This window comes from Podarcis filfolensis (assembly GCF_964270895.1).
Source record: "Podarcis filfolensis genome assembly, chromosome: 14".
Lineage (NCBI taxonomy): Eukaryota > Metazoa > Chordata > Lepidosauria > Squamata > Lacertidae > Podarcis > Podarcis filfolensis.
The window spans coordinates 16,522,124-16,544,791 of record NC_139616.1 but is presented as its reverse complement, the minus strand read 5'-3'; the positions used below and the strand labels follow the sequence as shown (position 1 = coordinate 16,544,791).

General features: G+C 45.4%; 1 protein-coding gene across 6 annotated transcripts in view; it reads left to right on the top strand.

Annotated features, from left to right (window-relative positions):
- The window catches only part of ZFAND6 (zinc finger AN1-type containing 6), an 81,502-nt gene that overhangs the window by 46,537 nt on the left and 12,297 nt on the right, over positions 1–22,668 (top strand). For all 6 annotated transcript variants that reach the window (XM_083587021.1, XM_083587025.1, XM_083587020.1 and 3 more), the window contains exons 2-4: positions 14,141–14,311; positions 16,881–16,992; positions 18,058–18,164. In XM_083587021.1, coding sequence (XP_083443147.1) covers positions 14,158–14,311; positions 16,881–16,992; positions 18,058–18,164 — 373 coding nt within the window. In that variant the 5' untranslated portion in view covers positions 14,141–14,157. The remainder of the gene's footprint in view (positions 1–14,140; positions 14,312–16,880; positions 16,993–18,057; positions 18,165–22,668) is intronic.

Sequence of the window (22,668 nt, the reverse complement as noted above, 5' to 3'; positions counted from 1 at the left end):
AATTTCCCTATGGGCTTCCTTCGCAAGACGAAAGCCCATAGGGAAATCTCCAGGACAGCGGGGAAGCGCAGTGCGTCTTCCCCACTGTCCTCGGACCTCCTCCGAAGGCTGGCGGTGGGGCGGAGAGACCTTTTCCCGCTGCCAGCCTTCGGAAGGCTCCTCCGAAGGGTGGCGGTGGGGCGGAGAGACCTCCCGCCGCCAGCCTTCGGACGGCTCCTCCAAAGGCTGGCGGTGGGGCGGAGAGACCTCCTCCCGCCGCCAGCCTTCCGAGCAGCCTTCCGAAGGCTGGCGGTGGGGCGGAGAGACCTCCTCCTGCCGCCAGCCTTCCGAGCAGCCTTCCGAAGGCTGGCGGCGGGAGGAGGTCTCTCCGCCCCACCGCCAGCCTTCGGATGGCTGTCCTGAAGACTTGCGGTGGGAGGAGGGTTTTCCTTCCCACCGCCAACATTCAGAATGCTGTTCTGAATGTTGGCGGTGGGGAGGAAAAACCCTCCTCCCACCGCAAGCCCCGGGAACAGAGGAGAAGCGCTGCGCGCCTTCCCCTCTGTTCCCGGACCTGTCCTGAAGGCTTGCGGTGGGGAGAAAAGCCCTTCTCCGCACCGCCAGCCTGGCAAGCGGTCTCCATAGGAACGCATTAATTGATTTTCAATGCATTCCTATGGGAAACCGTGCTTCGCAAGATGAAAAACTCACAAGAAGAAAAAACTTGCGGAACGAATTAATTTCGTCTTGCGAGGCACCACTGTATTTTCATCGGAAAAATGTTGGAGGGTATGGATCTCCCAGTACTTTGCCAGGGCATATATCTTAGGCCTTAGGGTGCATTCACCTGCTAAAGCAAAGCAGCTGTAAGTCTGTATGGGAGACACATGGCAACCCCATGAACACTGCCTTGAGCATATGGTGGGAAAAGGACAATATGTAAATGCATGAAATGCTGATGATACAACTCTTTACCCTGGCTGTTTGAGATATATATATTTTAGGGCCCACCCTATTCCTGTGATTGCAGTTTGTTTTAACTGCTTTTGATTGACCCACCCTAGGACCTTAGCGTGAAGGGCGGGTAAACAGTGCTACTGATAATAATAATGAGATTACAATATCTAGTTTATTCATTCATGATACTGTCTTTGGCCAATACTTTGTGTGTATTCTGCTATTTAGGCATTTCTTCAGTTGGATAACAATGACTCTGGAAAGCTAAGTGAATGATATGCTACAATGTTCTCATAGTAATGACATCTTAGACTTGTGAATTGGTACTTGCCTTGTCACTTGCTTCAGGGATTCACATTACATCAGGCTGAAGGGTTTCAGTAAACGGGAGCAATATTGACTGGATTTCTCTTTCTTTCAATATTAGCAGGAAATAACTAATGTAGATTTCTGAAACTGTTGTGGACTAGTAACCTGAGCATGCATGGCTCCACTTCTTCAGAAAGAACGGACCTCGTGTGTGTGTTTAAGTACATCTCATTTTGGCAGACTGAGTCCTTCCTTGAGTAGGAACGCTTGAGAAAATTAAACTAAACTCATCTGCATCTCCTGCATGAATGTGCAGATTGTAATTTAATTATCCACTGGCTTTCGGGTTTCCTAAAACTGCCAACATGGTTCCTCGTTTCAAAAATATATTAGCATGCATTTATCAGAAATATTTATCTCAAGAGCAAATATGTTGAAAGGGGTATATTTAAATATTGATTTGTGTGCTTTGTGTTTGGAAAATGTCAACACACTGACAGAGAAACATCGATTGTTGTTGTTGTTCTTTTGAACTTATCATACAAACCCTGGTTGAAGACTGTGCTGCTTGGGGTTCAAACAGCTACTTCAGGCATACTTATTATGTCTTGGGCACGCTCAGTGGAATTATTGGCCCTCTAGAGCAAGGTTTCCCAAACTTGGGTCACCAGCTGTTTTTGGACTACAAGTCCCATCATCCCTGCTAGGTAGGAATGATGGGAGTTGTAGTCCCAAAACATCTGGAGACCCAAGTTTGGGAAAGCCTGCCTTATAGCATGCTGTGCCACAAACTGCTTTTGTAAAACAAATTCCTAGGCTGCAAAAATGGTTTCCCATGTGTTGTGACGAGGCTGGTCCAAATACATAAATAAACACAAACATACCTACACAGCCAAAGACTCCCTTCGACCTACAGAAATAGCCGTGCTGTTCTTTGCCTGTTTTTCTCTTTCAAAATAGGGGGGTCAGAATCCATAGGGTGGTGATCTCCAAATGAAGAGTTGTGTAAACTCAGCTCAGTTCCCCATCTGTCTCTCAGCCAGCCTTCCCTTCTAAAAATAGCACCCCCTTTCTCCCTCCCTATTCTTAGACGGTGCATTAAGTTCAGAGAGTCAAAGCAGGAAGTAGCGGTCAAGTAGGAAAGCAGCCACGGGTACTTCCTTGGGGTTAAAAGTAAGATAGACGTCACGTGTTGGCTAGCGTCTAATCTCGCCTTCCTGCAAAGCCAGTGATTCTTCTCTCCTTGCAATATTAATCGTCCTTGCTAACGCGGGCGCACACTCCTGTTCAATCCGTATTCATCCAGGCAGCTTGATTTTGTGACAAGATGACACAATAGGAAATTGGCATCCTGCCACATAGCGTGTATAAATCATCGTGCTCTTTCTTTGGTTGAAAAGAGGGTGTGAATGCAGTTGTCAGGAGTATCTGTCTTGCTTCCTGTATACGGATTCTTTCCACAGTTTGTTTGTTTTTTCTAGTGTGCAGTTGGACACAGAATGTACAACTGGGAGGGAAATGTGCAGTTGGAAAGCTGATTATGTGCACTTGGAAAAGGGGGGGTATAGCTGGGCATACATCAGGTGTATGTGCTCATTAACCCCTTAAACAACAGGCAATGCCAGGGACAGCGTATACACATTATTTGGTAAAGTGCACTCAGTTTCCATACTTAAACTGCCCAAACCATATTAAAACGCCTTCCTTTTTCAGCAGAACCACTTCTTCTTAATCTTCAAGCAGGCAACACTTTGCTGCATCCTTGCAAATAACCTTTAAAGTTAACCTTGGACCTGTCTTGCACCCCGTTCCTTCTTTGGCAGCCAAGTAGCTGGTCTGGGGCAGTGTTAGAAACTCAGATATATAAGCTAGGCGCCAAATGGCTCCTTAAACCAAGGTTGCAGTCGCCAAAATGGAATGTCTTCGGCAAGATGGCTCTAAAGTCTTACTTTTCAAATGATGGACTGACTGTGATTGATTCTCAGTTGGCGAGTTCAGATGACAACCTTGAGCTAGGTTAAGAGCTTTGAGAAAGAAGAAAAGTCGCTTGATCCAGGTGTACATTGGCAAAATCCAACCTCTCTGTCTTAATGGTGACTCCTGCTCCGACTGCACAGAAAAACAATATGGTTCCAGAAATTCATCTGATTGTGCAAATAAAATATAACTGATAGTATTCTACAGGATGGGGTATTAGTGTGTGAAAACAGTCCCAATCCAATGATCCCCAGATGGTGGAAAGGTCAGGTGCCATCCTGGCACCTGGGCATCTTCACTTGGTCGCAAGTGGTTGAAAGCCAGGTGCAAAATGTGCCTGGTGCCTAAAGGTTAAGGTAAAGGGACCCCTGACCATTAGGTCCAGTTGTGACCGACTCTGGGATTGCGGCACTCATCTCGCCTTATTGGCCGAGGGAGCTGGCATACAGCTTCTGGGTCATGTGGCCAGCATGACTAAGCCACTTCTGGCGAACCAGAGCAGCGCATGGAAACGCTGTTTACCTTCCCGCCAGAGTGGTACCTATTTATTTACTTGCACTTTGACGTGCTTTTGAACTGCTAGGTTGGCAGGAGCAGGGACCGAGCAACGGAAGTTCGCCCCATCTCGAGGATTCAAACCGCCAACCTTCTGATTGGCAAGTCCTAGGCTTTGTGGTTTAACCCACAGTGCCACCCGCGTCCCTCCACAGTGCCACCCGCATCTAGCACGTTTCAAACACTGTCTGGGCTCCCACTCAGCCAGTGGTGGCATATTATAATAGGTGCAAAGTTAGAAGTTTCCTGTTTCTGCAAGTAGTCAGGCCCTGTTTTTATTTTTTAGTACAACACTTGCACTTATGAGCCTCTTGATGTTGGATTATGGGGTTTGGCAGCAAACACGCAGCCAAGCACCTGCACAGTGTTTATGTAATTTGGCGACCCTGAAAATAATTTGACCTTGTCCTCAAAGGCACACTCTCAACACACTCAGTGCCCAGAATTTGATCAATGAAAACAGTTGTTGTCATTTGCTTTCTTGAAGGAGTGTTACAGTCACCATTTTTTTATGTCCCCCCTTCTCCCCCAAACTCCATGAGAGGCAGGGACAGAACTTCAGCATGGTATGAGGGGCAGAGGAGATCCGGACAGCCACTACTAAATATATTTTAATCCCCTTTGGGTTTGCTCAGTAAACTCCTCTGTTTCCTAGTCAGGTTTTTCAGATCGCCCAGGTGAGTCTGAAATAGACCATATAGAAACCCTCTGGAAAAAGCTTCATTTGTTGGCAACTTGATTTTGCAGACCACCCTTAGAAATAGGAATAATTAAGCGGCATGTCTTAAATAAAATAAACCCTGAAGACAACTGCTAATCTGATTCTGGCTCTGCCTTGACTCCACTGAGTCACCTGGCTAAAGGAGCAACTTGTGCAGAGTTTATTCCTGCTTTGGTGCAGGCTTGTTTTTGAATTCACATGAGACCAAATATCATTTTTCTCATTCGAAAGTATTTTTCGGACCATGAGTAGATAGAGCAGGCTATAGTTCAGAAAATCTGTTGAGACTTTAGCAGGCCTGGCAGTATCGGAATAGGCCCAGGCCACAAACTTGTATCTCAGTGGCCTTCAGTTTCTCTAGAGGTCTGGTATTAATTGGCCTACCTAGTTTGGTCTGTGGGGCCTGGTATCTGTCAGTCTGGGAGTCTCTTTAAGCTTGTGCTGCAGCTGCTATATATAAACTGAGAGGAGAAGGGCTGGAGTAGGAAAGATGAAGAACTGGCAGGTGGTTGTCTCCTTCCTTCCTTCCTTTCTCTCTCTTTCTCTCTTCAAACTTTGGTTGTAGAACGTAATCCGTTCCGGAAGCCCGTTCAGTTTCTGAAATGTTCGACAACCGATGCACAGCTTCCAATTGGTTGCAAGAGCTTCCTGTACTCAGCAGAAGCTGTGTTGGATGTTGGCTTCCAAAAAATGTTCAAAAGCCGGAGCATTTACTTCCGGGTTTTCGGCATTCGGGATCCGAAACATTCCAAAATGGAGCTGTTTGGAAACTGAGGTTTGACACTGTGTATGTGTGATATACATATACATATACATATACATATACATATACAGAAGAGAAGACTCCCTGGAAAAGACCCTGATGTTGGGAAAGATGGAGGACACAAGGAGAAGGGGACGACAGAGGACGAGATGGTTGGACAGTGTTCTCGAAGCTACCAGCATGAGTTTGACCAAACTGCGGGAGGCAGTGGAAGACAGGAGCGCCTGGCGTGCTCTGGTCCATGGGGTCACGAAGAGTCGGACACAACTAAACGACTAAACAACAACATACATATACATCCCTCACCCCTGAGCTCACAAGCACCCAAGCAAATAATACCATAAGCAAGGAGCAAAGCATACCTTGTGTTCGTTTGGCTTTTTACACTTGTTAGTTTGGGATGTCCAACAGGGAATTTGTGCAACTGGAAAATCTCATTTAAAAAAACAAAAACCTGTTTCTTTGATGTGAAATCCAAAATCTATAGATTTTTTTTTCTCTTTTTGAAAGCGCTATTTGCGAAACATCTGAGGCTTTGGTCTAAAAATAGTAAAACCTGCCATTTGCTGAGACAAATGTGGCAATGTCCCCTTTTTAAAGAAGAAAATGTTTTTCATATCCTCTGGGCAGAAATGTTTTTTCGTTCTTTGCTGTTTACGTGCATAGTTTGAACAAGCAGAAAGCAGAAGTATCAGAGCAACTTCAGACGAAGTGTTCTACCTGGGGATAGAGAACTCTGATAAAACACATGCTCTGTGGGTAGGCAATTCCAGACCTGCTTCCTGACCTCTCCACGCAAAGGCAGGAGAGCTGGGAAAGACATCTTCTGACCTGAGGCCATTGAAAGCTGCAGACAGTCAAAGATAGTACTAGGCTAGTGGATCAATGATCTGGCACAGGATAAGAGCGGGTTGTGTTGTGGAGTTTTGTTTCTTTTGCTGTAGAACTGAGTTGGCTGAAATGAATTTTCAAGGGCATTGACTTGGATCAAGCCAGAAATTTACTCTTGAATGGCCAGTGCTGAAATCATAGAGTGGAAATTAAATATTAACCGTGTTCCCTTTTGCTTCTGGATGCCCCAAACTGCATACCAACAAGCAGGCTACACTCACATTTTGTGTGTTTCGTCTTTTGATCAGGGTGTACTGAAGGAAAGGGATTAGTGTCTTGGCTTACCATATGAAAGACAGACACAAGGCAACCTTTTTTGTCCAGAAGTTAAACCTCGCGATATATCCCAATACAATGGTACCTCTGGTTGCGAATGGGATCCATTCCGGAGCCCCGTTCGCAACCTGAGCAGAACGCAACCCGCGTCTGCACGTGTCGCGATTCACCACTTCTGCGCATGCACGTGACGTCATTTTGAGCTCATGCGCGAGCAGCGAAACCCGGAAGTAACCCTTTCCGGTACTTCTGGGTCGCTACGGGACGCAACCTGAAAACGCTCAACCTGAAGCAAACACAACACGATGTATGACTGTATATCACGGTGTCGGAAAGGTGGGAGGAAGAAGGCGGTTGCCCCCAGCCCTCGGCAGCCAGCCATGCACACGATCAGCTCCATCATGCACAGCTTCTGCCGCTTCATGGTGAGGGCGGGCTGCACAGCCCCGGGCAGAGCGCATCAGCAAGGGCACCTCATGGCAATGCAAACACGGAGCCCTGGAGCGCCGCCAGCCTCCCTGGAGCTCTCATCTTGCAAGTGGCGGCTACCAGGAGCTACCCTCTGGAATATCACGCAAGGCACGGGAGGCGGCTCTGTTCTACCTGGGTGCAGCTCAGCACCTGGCATGAGGAGAAAGAGAGTGAGGAGGCAGCTGCTTGCAGGACCAGAGAAAGAAGCAAAGGTGCTGGCTGGCTGGCTGGCTGGCAGGCAATCCCTACTTGAGTCTTGGGCTTCCGAGGCTGGCGGCTGGGCTGAGGGAGGAGTTGGCGATCATTGGGCAGCCTTGCATGGCGCCTGGGAGCGAAGTGCGCAATGCTGGCTGCACCCAGGGGGAGCGGGGATTCGTGACACATTGCCTGCCCCAAAACTCTGAAATCACTATCACGATCTGAACTTCAGATCAGTTTTGGACAATGAATCGATACATGACTCAGCTCTACTCGTAGCACTAGAAATTGGGGAGATCCAACAAAGATTCGGGACAGAAAAATGAAAGTCATTATTCCCACAGCTCTTGGTTTTAATTCTCTCCCACAAGCGGCAGTGATAGCCACCAGCCCAGATGGCTGGATTATTTTAAAGGATTAGACAAAGTCATGGAGGAGAAGGCTCTCAGTAGCAGCTACCCCTGGTGGTAATTTGCTTCTGAATACCATTTGCTGAAAACCGCAGAAGGAGAGGGTTCTCTTGCACCTGGGTCCTGCTTGCAGCCTTCCCATAGGCATCAGGTTGGCCACTGTGAAAAAAGGATGCTGGACTGTATTGGCCAGGGGTCAGCAAACTTTTTCAGCAGGGGCCGGTCCACTGTGCCTCAGACCTTGTAGGGGGCCAGACTATATTTTGGGGGGGAAATATGAACGAATATGAACAAATAACTCAGAGATGCATTTTAAATAAAAGCACACATTCTACTCAGGTAAAAACACACTGATTCATGGACCGTCTGCGGGCCAGATTTAGAAGGCGATTGGGCCGCATCCAGCCCCCGGGCCTTAGTTTGCCTGCCCATGTCATTGGCCATTGGCCTGATCCAGCAAGCTCTTCTTATGTTCTTAAGTGAGGCTTATTAGGGCAATATAAAAGAACTGAAACAGCTGGCCCTGCCCATATTTTATTCTTGGAGTTCGCTGAAAGATCAGCATATGAGAATGATTCCCTACTGTTGTTATATACTGCCCAGTCCGTAACACTAATCAGAATTATTCTCCAGTCAGAAGTTTTTAAAAACTTTTCCGCGCTCATGAATGACTGTGGTCCGTTTTCCAAGAGATAATTTCTCATCTTCTCAAAGGAAGAAGCGTTGTCATTTGACGGCCATCTAAAGAATTTTTTTGTTGGGCTGTTTCATTTAGTCTTTTCTGCCCTCACAGGCACGTTAAGGCACTTTGGCGTAAAGTGGTACATTCAAAACAATTAAAAACCTGTCGATAGCTTCTTAATAAATCACTTTGCTTCTGGAATTGACACTTCTGTGAAACGCTCTCCTTTCAGTCCCCATTCAGAGAGCCTCAGCTTTGTTTACAGCTCCTTTTCTTAAGTCGATATTGAAATGGCGTGCTGTAAAATAAAAGCTGGTGTCATGGCACTTCTTTATAAATCATGTCAGAGTGGCATATTTCTGATAATTACTGTGATAGGACTTGAGGACCCGCGCAGTAGGATGCTATGAAAGCTTTTTTCGTAGGAAGGGGTGACTTTTCTCCTCCTCCCCACTTGCTGCTTGTCAGGAATGTTTCGTGTAAACGAAGTTTTTCCTGCTCTTTGCGTCGTCTTCTCCCTGAGATTAACCAGAGTTATTGGCGTGTTCCACTTTATAGCCCATTATAATCTTTGATCCTCAAGCCGGTGTTCCACTAATCCGTATCACAGCTGCACTCAGCCTTTCTTGTAAGTAGTAATTACTGTTTCCGTGTAACTAAGCTATTCACGCCGTACTATAGACTCGAAGGCCTGCTCTGAAGATGAAACTTCCTAAAATTATTGATCGAATTTGTTTCCCATTCTTCCTCCCAAAGGAGTCCAAGGCAGCAAATGTATATAAAGTTTTAAAACAAAACCAAAATGCTCTAAAAACACCTGAAAGCAATTGCAATTAAAAACAGACTTCCAGCAAATGATTTCAAGATTCCCAGGAATAGTAGTCTTCAACCACCAAATGTCTGTTTTTCTATTTTTTTAATAAATTGCCCGTCTCAGGGCGATAAAATCACAATATAAAAACACAGAATGTAAACAAGAATGTTTTCAAATTCCTCCTGAAAGTTAATAATGATGGAGACAGGCACACCTCACTAGGGAAGGCATTCTACAACCATGGGACCACCAATGAAAAGGCCCTGTCGTGGGGCGGTTCCAACCAGGCAGCTCTGGTGGCCCCACATCACAGAATTGTAGAGTTGGGAGGGACTGCGAGGATCATCTAGTCCAATCCCCTGCAATGCAGGAATCTTTCACCCATAGTGGGGCTCAAACCAACAAACCTGCAACTGAGAGTCTCATGTTCTACCAACTGAGCTGTCCCAGGCCTCACCTGCTGATCATAGAGTCCATGACAGTTGGCATAGAAGAAGGTACTCTATTAGGTACTTGGCTCCCAAGCCATTTGCGGCTTTATATGCTAGCATTAACACGTTACATGTGGCCTGGTAAGACATTGGTTGAAGGCATTTCAAATGTTCTTGCAATCTGCCTCCCCAAGGGTGGTGCAAATAGAGCAAAGATGGAACTCTGGTTTCTCCTGTTAGGAGTTTAGACAAACACAACCCAAATACTATCAACTCTTCAGCTCTTCGCCTCCCGCTCTCTTCCTGGCCTAAGTTCCTGCCTTGGATACCTGTTTCAGTTTCATAAGTTTGTCCACGTAGTGTTGCATATTTGCATTTAGTAAATCTTGAGTTGGGGGAGGTGGGGGTTGAAAATGATGTAACGTTTTGGTGGCCATACTTATAAATATTGTGTTCTATCCAACTAAGTCCTACTCGGAGAAGACACACTGAAATGAATGAACCTAAGTTAGTCATGTTCATTAACTTCAATATGAGCACGCTTCATTGGAGCCAAATCCTTCCTCATCAAAGCTCGGCACGTAAACATTTGTTATCTTGCAGCCAACATGGTGCCCTCCAGAAGTTGCTGGACTACAAATCCCACCATCCATGACCATTGGCCATACTGGCTGGGGCTGATGGGAGTTGGAGTGCAACAACATTATGCTGGCCCAGTGCTGTCCACCCCGGCTCAGGATATACCTGTTGACTTCTGCTCTTGCTTTCCTGTGACTTACAGTATTAGCAGACTGCCACTGGGTGTTTCTTTCTGCAATTAGCTCTCATAGCTGTGTTTGATGGGCACCCTTGTTTTCTTGATCAAAGTTATTTGAAAGTTGCAGTCTTTCTGAGCCAGTCTTGCTTAGGAGTTGATTGGGGCCATAGCGGCCACTGAAGACACCACACAGGTTGGGGTGCAGCATGTGCCAGAATAGCTCAGTTGGTTAGAGCATGGTGCTGATAACGCCAAGGTTGCAGGTTTGATCCTGTATGGAACAGCTGCATATTCCTGCATTGTAGTGGGTTGGGTTAGATGGTTTTCAGAGTCCCTTCCAACTCTGATTTTATGATTTCTATGTTTACGCTGTAACAAACAGCTGGTTAAGCTGTGACTCAAGATCCTGATTCCTCCTCACTCACCCCAGTTGAAATTGGCTCTTTGTATAGGAGGATTAAAAGCCTGAGATTTGGGGGCTAATCCTACTAAATGCAGCTGTCTCTGATCCTATTAATTGGCTTCTGTAGCCTGGGAATGCTAACAGGTATGCAAGGTTTCGAGGCTGGAGTAGTAATATTAAATAACAACTCCTGGCTTTGCTTTCTTGCATCCCCATGCTCCACAGTCATCAGCAATTGTTCAGTTGTTGTTTCTTGGTAGTGTTAAGCTGAATGAGATCACTTGTGCCTTGGTAGGTTTATTGAATCACACACTCTCTCGCCTCTAACCCTGTTGGAGGTGATCATTCATTTCCCTCACCGCTTAAAACCTGCTTGATGCTCTTCCAGATGTTGTTGGACTACAACTTTCATCATCTGTTGGCTAGCGCTGATGGGAATTGTAGTCTTGAAACATCTGGAGGGCAGTGGAGAAAACAGCTCAAGACCACGTGATGCCTTCAAACCCTTCACTAGCTGCTGCCTTGCCCTCCTAATTTTTAAAGCTTGTCACAGCCCAGCCCTCAGAGCCTAATATTTATTCATCCACAGTCTGTGGTCTTCAGACTTGTCTACCTTTGTTGGACTAGATGGGCCTTTGGTTTAATCCAGTAGGGCGGTTCCTATGATGGGGTGGGTGATTGAGGAGAAGGCTATCAATGACTACAACTCATGACAGCTGAGATTATCTCCACTGTTGGCGACATTGAGTCTCTGGATGATAGTTGTGCAGGCTCACAAGTGGAGGGGGTATCGTTGCATCAGGTTGGCCACTGTGTGAACTTGGATGCTGGACTAGAGGGACCTTTGACATGAATCCAGCAGGGCTCGTCTTAGGTTCTTACCTTTCCCCTTGTTTCTCCATATGCCTCCTCATCTCTTTCAAAGTCTGTTCTTCCATAAAGCCTCGCCTAACCCTGAAGTCTTAATCACCACCTGAAACAAAAGCTGGCATCTCCCAACCTCTCCAGCCACCACTAGCAGATCTAGATTGTACAAACTTTGGCACAGCACCCTGTTACTACTACTACAAAGCGGCCCTGTATGTCAAAGGGCTACATTAAAACTGGTATGAAGTTCTTTGTATTGTTAATAGAGCATTTTCCACCTGCATTGCTGATTTCAGGACCAAACTAGGCTGCGTCTACATCTCTGTCCCACTTGTCCTCTGAGGAGCATAGGGGGAGCATACATGGCTCTTCCCCCAAACCCCAGGGGAAAGCAATCTTTGAGGAGACGAATAGCAGGAAGAGAAAGGGTTAAACATCCTTCTCACCCTCCCTCCACAGCTGCTTTTTGTCAGAGGTCAGGAAGGGAACCCAGTACACTTAACTGATAAGCTTGCTGCATAATGTCCCGTTCTGCTCTCACTAACATGGCAAAACCTTGTTCTGTTTCTTGATCGGCTTTTAAGTTCAGCTTAATTTTTTTTTTTCATTTTAAAAAAGTTCCCTCAAAACAGAAACCTTCTAACATCTGGGGTTTTTTTCCTGATTCTTGAGGAACTCAGGTTTATTTACATCTTCAATATTTTGAAAGTGTTGACAGTGTGCAGAACGCTTTTTCAAGAGTCCTTATCCTAGATGCTGTCTCCTGCCTTCATCCTCTAGCTACAAAATTGGGGAGCTGGCTCAGCTAGAACTGGATCCGGTTTTTCTTGTTCTGCTTCAAAGGTTTACTCATCCTCCTATACTACTTCCTGTTTTTGTCTATTTGACAGTGTTGGTTTCCCCCCTCCCCCAACCTTCCTACACTGCCACTCATGATTTTAATAAAATCACACAAATCAAATTTTCGGATTTCAGGGAAATGTTTCTGCATGCGCTGAGCTGCCATGGATTTTCCTCCTTGCACCTCTGTTCTGGTATATGTTCTAGTCCAAGCACAGGCCCCTTTTGCTCTATACATTTAAATCAGTCTCTAACCACTTTAAATAGCCATGACTTCCCCCAAAGAACTCTGGGAACTGTAGTTTTGTTAATGGAGGTTGCTAGGAGACCCCTATTCCCCTCGCAGAACTACAATTCCCAGAGTTCCCTGGGAAGAGGACTTGAGTGTTAAACCACTCTGAGAATTAGAACCTGCACCCCATTTGTTAACAGCTGTAATAATATTAATGATTGAAAATTGTAAAGTTTCATTACTCACTTCTCAGAAAGATTGGCTTAATAAAGTTTGGGATTTGGCTATAACGTCGAAAAATAAATTATCTAAGTATAAGAATTCCAAGTGATATGGAAATAAATTATGGGGAAACTGGTTGCCCCTCGTACAATTTTGTCAAGAAAATAATTACCTCCCGCAATGCAAATTCAAGTAGGCTTTGAGTTTTGTTTCGTTTTCGTTAATGGTAATTTTATGTTAAGTAATATTTCCTTGTAGAGTATTATTTCTGAAGTATTTTTCTCTGGAGCAGTTTTGCTTATAATTGTTAAGAATTGTCAAAGGATTAGGTAAAAATGTAAAAATACAGATTCCAGCTACAAAAGCTGAGGCTACTGAGGAGGCCAGAGACCATCTTGGAAGACCTGCCCCCTGCCTTGCTGGCTTTTCCCCTCTTGGCCTAGAAAGGCAGGGCCCTGACTGACTCCAACTACAAAAGCCGAACAGACGCTTAAACTGCAGTATTGTTTAGTGGGGTGCTGTTGGGTTTTTTGTTGTTGCTGCTGCTGTTGATATTTTTTTGTATCTTTCTTTTCAGCTCTTATTTTGATTTATGTGGCAATTGTTCAGTTTTGTCTATTTTTATATTTATTGTTTATAGCTTTTGCAGTAATGTATTCCCCCCCCCGTAAGCTGCTTTGACCATGGTTTTAACTGTGGAAAGGGGGCCGTACAAATACAGTGGTACCTTGGGTTACATACGCTTCAGGTTACATATGCTTCAGGTTACAGACTCCGCTAACTCAGAAATAGTACTACGGGTTAAGAACTTTGCTTCAGGATAAGAACAGAAATTGTGCAGCAGCGGCAGCGGGAGGCCCCATTAGCTAAAGTGGTGCTTCAGGTTAAGAACAGTTTCAGGTTAAGAACGGACCTCCAGAACGAATTAAGTACTTAACCTGAGATACCACTGTAAAATGATTGTGATGATGATGAGAGGCACCACAGTGGCTAGCCCTGGTCAAAGAACAAGTTTTTAGCTACAGCTCATAGTTTGTCCAAAGTAAGATATGTCACGATATTGCAATTATACCATCCTCTGCATTGCTATTGTAAGCCAACTTGAATAAAAATGTCTTGCACCACCAGTGAAAGATGCATAGGCTGCAGCTTTGGCAAGTCTCCAGGGAAGAGAATTTCAATGGAGAGGGGCAGCCACTGACCACCTCTTTCTGCAAACTTCTTATGACTTGGTGTATAGATCCCGATGGTATACTTGAACTTAAAGGTCATGCTGGTCTCAGGTTGGTAGGGGCTTTATGATGTCTTTGTGGAATGTCTCGAATGCAAAAAACGTAAGGACGGGTCTGAACTCCTTGACTAACCCGAGTCTCTTGTTTTCCCAGGTCACTAGAAAAAGAGTATGGCTCAAGAAACCAACCATAGCCAAGTGCCTATGCTTTGTTCTACTGGGTGTGGATTTTACGGAAACCCTCGTACAAATGGCATGTGTTCGGTATGCTATAAAGAACATCTTCAACGGCAGAATGGTAGTAATGGTAGAATTAGCCCACCAGGTGAGTTCAGATCTCCAAAATGTGTCGGCGTTGACTTCTAGATGCACAAGCCCATGTGGCTGCGGTAGGGAACTTCCAGTTTGCTGGTCAGTTTGGTCCATAAAGCCATCTCCCCCCCACTCCCCCAAAACAATCAGCTGACGTCACTGGGTGACATCAGGCGATGGGCAGGTTGTAGGGTTCACTCCTGCCAGGTGCTGCAGGTAACATAGAGGAACTTCAGCCACATGGTGGCGTTTCCGTGTGCTCTGGCTTCCATCACAGTGTTCTGTTGCGCCAGAAGCTGTTTAGGCATGCTGGCAAAATAATAATAATAATAATAATAATAATAATAATAATAATAGTAATAATAATAATAAATTTATTTATTATTCATTATTTATATCCCGCCCATCTGGCTGGGTTTCCCCAGTTATTCTGGGCAGCTCCTAACAGAATTAAAAGCACAATAAAACATGAAACATTAAAAACTTCCCTAAACAGGGCTGCTTTCAGATGGCTTTTTAAAGTCAGGTAGTTTATTGCCTTGACATCTGCTGGGAGGGCGTTCCACAGGGCAGGCGCCACTACCAAGAAGGCTCTCTGCCTGGTTCCCTGTCATGGCAAAATGATGGGGGTGGAGGCACTGTCTGTGGACAAATGCCGGCTCCCTCAACCTGAAAGCGTGATGAGCGCTGCAACCCCATAGTCGCCTTTGACTGGACTTAATCGTCCAGGGGTCCTTTCAGGATACAAGTGCAGGGGTCAGATAATTGACAGTTGGGTGATCCCTACCGACTTGTCAGAGTTGGCCCACAGGGTGGCGGCAAGATAAAAATCTGGCCCACCAAGGCCCAAAAGATTCCCGCACTCCTGCAAAGATCTCATGACCTGACCAAGACAGCTGGGATTTTCGCTTGGCCTGTGTATGTTGAATGGGCCATGCTAAGGAGATTGCCTTCCTTTGTCTTGCAGCAGGCAGTTGCTAATTGTAGAACGGGAGAGAGAAAGAGAGAAGGAAAAGAAGAACTGTGACTAATTGTGTGTGGCCTGTAGTATCACCAAATAGATTATGATTCAGCTTCAAACGGAACATTAGGCCTACGCAGTTTTAACAGGGGTTTTTTGTCAGTATAGTCTAAGGGTCATTCTTGCAGTTCGTATTTTACTTGTGGTAAAGTATTGCAAGCTCAGTCTGCCTGACACTGCCGTAAATAGCTGTAGAGCAGGAGCGGGGAGAAGGGTTCAGCCTGAGGGCCGCTTTCCCTTCTGTGCAGTCTTCCACGGGCCACATGTCAGCAGTGGGCAGAGTCAGAGGCAAAAATGACCTGAGTGTGAATTTTACCTTTGTACAGCAGGCTCATAGGAACCAACTCCTAGGGGCCAAGGTCTCTTCAGCCCCTAAAAGTATATATATTTGAGAGGGCCATCATTGCCATACAACTGGTGTGCATGCACTGCATCTTAGTGATCGATTATGTGGGGCTTTCCTGCCCCCCCCCCCCAATATTTTATTCAAGTTGGCAGCCCTAAGTAGCTAGTTTCTGCACCAGTCTCTCACTCTGTCCTCCATTCAGGCCAACTGCATATTAAGTACACATATATTAAGTACACATTCCAGACTGACAAGAAGGCTGCAAAGTGGGGCTGGTGAGAGAGATCTTGAGGGCCAGGTACAGAGGTCTAAGGGGCCGCATTTAGTCTCTGGTTCCAAGGTTCCCCATCCCTGCCATATCGATTTGTTTGTGAGCCAAAACTGGCCAATGTAGGAAGGGATAGCTAAGTTGAGGAGAGAGGAAAAAACAGGTGATCTGGAAACAGCTGCTGCCAAATTAAAACAGCAACACGCGACTTGCAGAACCTCCCATTACACTGTTGACCTTCCTGCCAAATAACATGTTGCACATCAGTTAAGATAGTGCAACTTTTCCAGGAAGCGACCATGAATACTTTCTTAACTTAGGCCACATCCACACCACCTGTCTAAAGCACTATGATTCGTTAGTGCAAAGCCATGTCAGAATTACTTAAAACAGCAACCCTAAAAGTATGGCCTTATCTGCACTACTCACTTAAAGCAGTATCGTAAAGCCAATCCTCCATGAATTTGTCTGATCCTCTTTTAAAGCCATCCAAGTCGTTGGCCATCGCTGCAGTAAATTCCGTTGTTTAGCTATGTGTGGTGTGGACTGATTATCGTCCCCCGAAGAGGTATTCTTTGTGTTTTTAAAATATCAAATTTTATCTTGTTTGAATTTTAAAAACAAACCAACCTGCACATTAAATTCAAAGGCACAATTGCCATCTCTTGTAGTTGGGCATATATAATTGAATTGTAGTCCAACCCCTGTAATGCAAGAATATGCAGCTGTCCCATAGGGGGATCGAACCTGCAACGTTGGCATTATCGGCACCATGCTCTAAGCAACTGAGGTGTGGTTAATAACTTAGGTGTAGATATCATTCTGTCCTGAAATCATCACAGCCCAAAGTTTCCCCCAGCCCTAAGATTGCAACATCAAGCCTATGGTGACCAGTTGTCTTCTAGCATGGCCAATTGCTGTCTTAACACGAGTGCCTCTTCTTTCAGCAACTTCTGTTAGTAGCCTAACTGAGTCTTTACCAGTTCAATGCACTGAAGGCAGCATCCAGGAAACTTCATCAACACTAGATTCTACACCTGTACCACCTATGCAGCCAAGGTAAACGTTGCTATCCTGTCTTTGTGTGTGTCAAAGGTCTATGTGGAATTGTTACCATAATGTTAATTGTGGCATTTTCTATTTTGGGGACAGAATGGTAACTGCATGAATGAGAGCATTCTCCCTTTTTATGGTTCGGGAGTGCTGCACTGTAGCTGTCTGTGATAGTTAATGTATCTGGGGACAGAGCAGGAGCCCATCTTTCTACATTGTTCCCTATAATAGCAAAACTCAGGTGCTGAGTGCTGATGGTTACTTAGACGGAACAGGAAAACGTGAGGGAGGCATTGCCATACTCAGGTGTGCTTTGAGGTTTGTAAAAGTACCCAGATTTTCTGGGGTGCTCCCCAAAGATGGCCCCATACAGATGTTGACTGGGGAAGATCTCGACTTAAAACTTGTTGGTATGGGCAATGGCACAGCAAAATCTGCACCTCAAAGTCTGACCTAAACACTTGTAAGGTAAGCATTTGCACTTTGAATTGGAAGCACGCCAGTGAGTCTGCTTTGGTGCTGGCAGCTCTGGTCCCAGTGCCTGGCCCCAGTTTCTGAACGGTCTTTCAAAGACAGTTATATTATTTTCAGAGCTCTTTGCTAAATATACAAGATAAACACAGTGGAGGCTAGTCCGTGGGGGTAAATGTGACACTGCCCTCATCCACCCATCAGCTGACCATCTTCTTAAATTACAACCAGTCCAATGGGTGGCAGCACTTGTCTTTGGACAAATACTTTGCTTCTGATGATTTTATTCGCTTTGTAATTTTGTTTCTGCCCTGCCTTTCCTTCGAGGAGCTTAAGGCGACGGCCGTGGCTCCCTTTCCCTGTTTATCCTCATGCCAATCTTGTGAGGTAGGCTCAGCAGAGAGAGAGAGGAACTGACTCCAGGTCACTTAGCAAGCATCATGGCCCAGTAGCGTCTCGAACCCTGGTGTCTATAATATTAAGTTGCCTTTATAAGCAGTTGAAACAGTTGCCTTCTATAAGTGAATATTTCATGTGCTAGTTATGGCAAAGACTGTACCACTTTCTAAAGAAATTCTCTCCCTGCCACCCCGCTTCTAGCCCTGTGTCAAGCCCATCATCACTCTTAGCAGAATCTGTAGCAACATGTGAAGTGGAAAGTACAGACATAGTGGACAAGGCAGGACCTGAAAGAGAAGATGTCCAAGGTTAGTATACGAACTAGTTGGGTGCCTTCACTGTCTTTGTTTATGTTTTTTGGAACACAAAGAGAAAATATACATTGTTGTCCTACTTGATCTACTGCTGGTTATCAATAACTCCGCAATGCCAGTTGTCAAAAACTGCAGAGGCCAGAACTGAAAAGAAGAGACTTGAATTGTACACCTTGATTGCAGGCATGCACAAATTTGTTTTATGGCATTTCCCAGTGAGCTTGCTGACAATTGCATCTCCTTAAGAGTGGAGAGAATCTTTAAGCACTTAATAATTTGTCACAGAAGGTATAAGGCAACATGAATGTGCCAGGATTTCTCACCTTCCCCACCCCCACCCCCAAAATTACTACTGTTTAAGCATTTTGGAAAGAGGTAAATAAAACACTTGGGTGAGCAGCTCTGCATGACCAGAAATTTTATCTTACTGGTTTTGGACTCCAGTAAATCCCATCTTTTGTCTACCAGCCCCTTTTGATTCCAAAGCTTGAGTGTGTTTGTTGTATCTTGCAATATTCAGTCATATACTGAATATCCAGATTAATGCCATGGACATGAATGTTTCAGCCATCCAGTTTATTTCAAGAGAATCCAAACTTTGCTTACCTCGCTTAATTTGAATCCACCCTGTGGCGTTGCACAGAAATCACCTATACGTGTAAAGCTGAATTTCACTGCAACAAGCCTAACAGACTTTAAAGTTTCTTGTCAGTTGTGTGGCAAGTAATGCAAGTATGCAAAAGTACCTGTGTTAGTCTTTTGCTGAAAGAGAGTCCTGGGTCTTATTATGACATGAGCTTACGCAGAAAAAAAAACAAAATAAATCTTGCCACAATAGATTTTTTTAAAATCAGCATGGTAACACAGAACTCCTTTGCATGTGGGTTTTTTAAAGTGACATTCAGGGAGATTCCCCTTTAAAATTGCTATATGTATTGTTTGTGGAACTGAGCTTTCCTTGACGGATGTTGGGGCATCCTTGTGCCCTTTGGGCACAGATAACAGTGGAGAGTCTGGGCCCCCAAACCTGCCTTTGAGCATTCCAGATGTGCTTCTAAAAACAGATTGTACTCAATTTCATCTTTTAGGGGTTTTTTTGCACAGTGACTCTAAACCATGTCATTAATACAGTTAACAATGTGATCCTTCCTACTCAGAAGTGAGTCTCACTGTGTTCAGGGAGACTTACCCCCACGTGTAGCGTGCCTAATATTATTTGAGTGTTCCTGAATTTCAGAAACACAAGCACCAGTGCTCTTTCTCATACACATTCTGGAAAGATGCAGTGAAATGACATAAGCACGGCATTACTCAGCTCATACACCCATCTCTGTGTACTCATTTCTGCCATGGGGGAGCTGCTGCAGATGGCTTGCAAGTTAAGCTGGATCTCGGTCACACATTTGACAGCTAGGGCCTTGAGATAAGAAAAGGGGTATTAGACAAGTGCCGTGTGTACTAGAGTAAGCGAAAGCTTTATCTGTATTTTCCTTTGGTCCACTCCCAGTATAACATAGCAGGGTTTCTTCCTTTCTTAAGAGAAGCCCTTGTGGGCTTCCCCCCTCCCCCTTGTGCTCATTGGGCTACTGATCACATCTTCTGCCTTTGGTGGGGTTTTTTTGGTTTGTTTCGTTGTCCTTCTTTTAGCTAAGCAATACCTGCCTTTTAGTTCTGTGGTCTGGGCTCTGATTTGCTGCATATTCAAAACAGAGCACTGGTGTGGGGTTTTAAAAGAAAACCCTACACTGAGGTAAGCGGAAGGGGCCTTCTACCAGGTCTAATAATTTGTCCCCAAGAGCCTGCCATTGTCTGTTCCGACTGGCAGTGACTCCAGGATCCCAGGCATGGATTTTCTCATCACCTGCTCATTTTTGACTGAAGAGTCCATGGATTGAACTTGGGAGCTTCTTGATGCAAAGCATGTACTCCACTACTGAGCCGTGGTCTCTTGCCTGTATGGAAATGTGGCCACTCACTGGCTTGAGCCGCTTCTGGGTGGGGAGGGGAAAGAGCCTTAGCTGCAGCTGAGCTTTCTTCCTTGCTAAAACCAGCTGTGTTTGTCTCTGTGAACGTGGCATAACCCCCTTTTCTGTTTGGAGCCATCTAATCTTTAGGGTGTTGTATTGTGTGATACCACATCTGTAAAAGAGATGTGAACCGGGTCTCCTAGCCATAGAATGGACAGTGCACTGTGAGCATGACCACTGGCCAAGCGTGATGGAAGTTGTAGTCTGAGTACATTGAGCGATGCTGCTCCAGACCCTCTCATGTGTGCTTCCCAGTTTCTTGCAGAGTGAAGGTGGGACATAAACCCTGATGCGAAATATAAATGAAGGGGACACAAAGCCTAAACAGAATGGAATGAAGTTGCCAAAATGCAGTGCCATATATATATTCTTCGTTTATATCAGGGATCAGCAAGGTTTATCTTTCCTGGGCCAGATTGGTCCCACAGAGATCCCTCTGTGGGCTGGATCGCGTGCGCGGCTGCGATTTTCAGCATTTGTGCGTGCACAGACGTGATTTCCAGCACCACGGAAGCAAGTCCCTGCGCTGCGCTGTGCCGGACTAGCGCAGCGCGAGAGCGGGCTCCTCGGTTCGGGGGTGGCTCGTGGGCCGGTCAAACAACCTCCGCGGGCCACTTCTGGTCCATTGGCCTTAGGTCGCTGACCCCTGGTTGTATGTTAATCCAAGTCATGACTAGTCAAGTCTCTGTTGGTGAACAGAGAAACCATAAAATGGTCTGTATCTCAAGATAAATAGATGATTTGAAGATGTAATGCGATTCCAAGACATCTGCTGAACCCTTTAGTTGGTGGAAAGCTCGCCTGTATGAAATTTTGGTATGCCAGGAGTTCTCTCCACAATCCACAGAAGGACATTACATGGTATGAATCTATGCTTTCCCATTACAATATATTCCCCCAGTGGCTGGTTTCTCCTATTATATTTTAAAGATACAACTCATGCGTAGCATCAAGAACTGAAAGTACTGATAATGCATTTTACCTGGGGAGCAAATGCTCACATGAGTTGGAGTCGTATATTTGAGCAACTCTTTTACAAAGTAGAAAAGAGAGGTATAAGTTTTAAAAATATAAATATATATTCGGGGTTTTTTGCCTGTAATGCTTGGATATATCTGTGGATCTAAAGCTACATAGTTTGGTGCGGTGAAATGTGGGTTGTGTGAGTCTGTGTAAAATTCAATATGTGGGAAATACCTTGGACTGCAGTTCCGTTCATACTTACTGCTATGAGCTTTCTGCGGTTGCAGTTTGGGATAGCACAAGGCTCCTTCTCCTAACCATAGCTCAATGGTAGAGCGCATGTTTTGTGTGCCGGTTCAATGGTAGAGCACATGTTTTGCGTGCAGGTTCAATGGTAGAGCACATGTTTTGCATGCAGGTAATTTCAATCCCTGGCATCTCCAGTAAAAACAGGGATCAAGGAAGAAAGATCTCTTTATCTGCCTGAGACCCTAAATAACCCTTGGCCTGGCTAAAATGTTCTACTAAGCCAAACCACAGTTTAGCATGGATGTGTGGACTCTTGGAGGTTGTGACTGCTTTGCTCTTTCCCAGTTGTTCTGTTCTGATGTGCCTTGCTAAACTGTGGCTTGGTGGCCCAGCTGAGCCTTTGCTCATAGTTCAGTTCTCTCCAGACTAACAAGCCATCACCAGGGTTTGTCCTGTGGCGTATGGTTCATGGAGAATTCCAGGAGAATTAAACCATGAACCTGGTGGGGACAGAATGCTAAGCCAAATCATGACTTAGTGCAGCAGCAGAACCACCAGGGGGAGGAGCAAAGCAACCTCAGTCTCCCCTCCAAGAACCTGCACATTTCTGCTAAACCATGGTTAGCCACATGCCACTGGCAATTGAAGTAGATAATACTAACCTAGATTGACCAGTGGTTGGACCTGGTAAAAGGCAGCTTCTTTCACACAGTTGGACCCTCTAGCCCAGTGCTGACTGACTGGTGAGCAATCACTCTCCAAGGTCTCAGAGATATTTGCCTGCCTTCCTACCTGTAATTTCTTTAGCTGGAGTTGGCAAGGATCTGAGCTTGGGCTTATGCATCCCCTTATCAACTGCCCCCACCCGCAACCAAAATCCCTGAAGGTGGGCATTTAGGAATCCTCATCCTTAATATGCATGAATTGATAGATATCCTTGGCTAAGGCCCCAGTGTGGATTTTCTGAAAGGGAATTTGTTGTCTTCCCACCCCCACCCCACTTGGCACAAAGCAATTTCTCACGTGCAGCTGACCCTCAAGCTGCACATATTGGGGATTTTGCTTTGGATAAGTACACTGGGAAGCCATTACAGTCGTACCTTGGTTGGCGAATGCCTTGCGACTCGGGAACGTTTTGGCTCCCGAACGCTGTAAACCCGGAAGTGAGTGTTCCAGTTTGCGAACGTTCTTTGGAACCTAAATGTCTGACGGGGCTTCCGCAGCTTCTGATTGGCAGCAGGAGCTTCCTGCAGCCAATC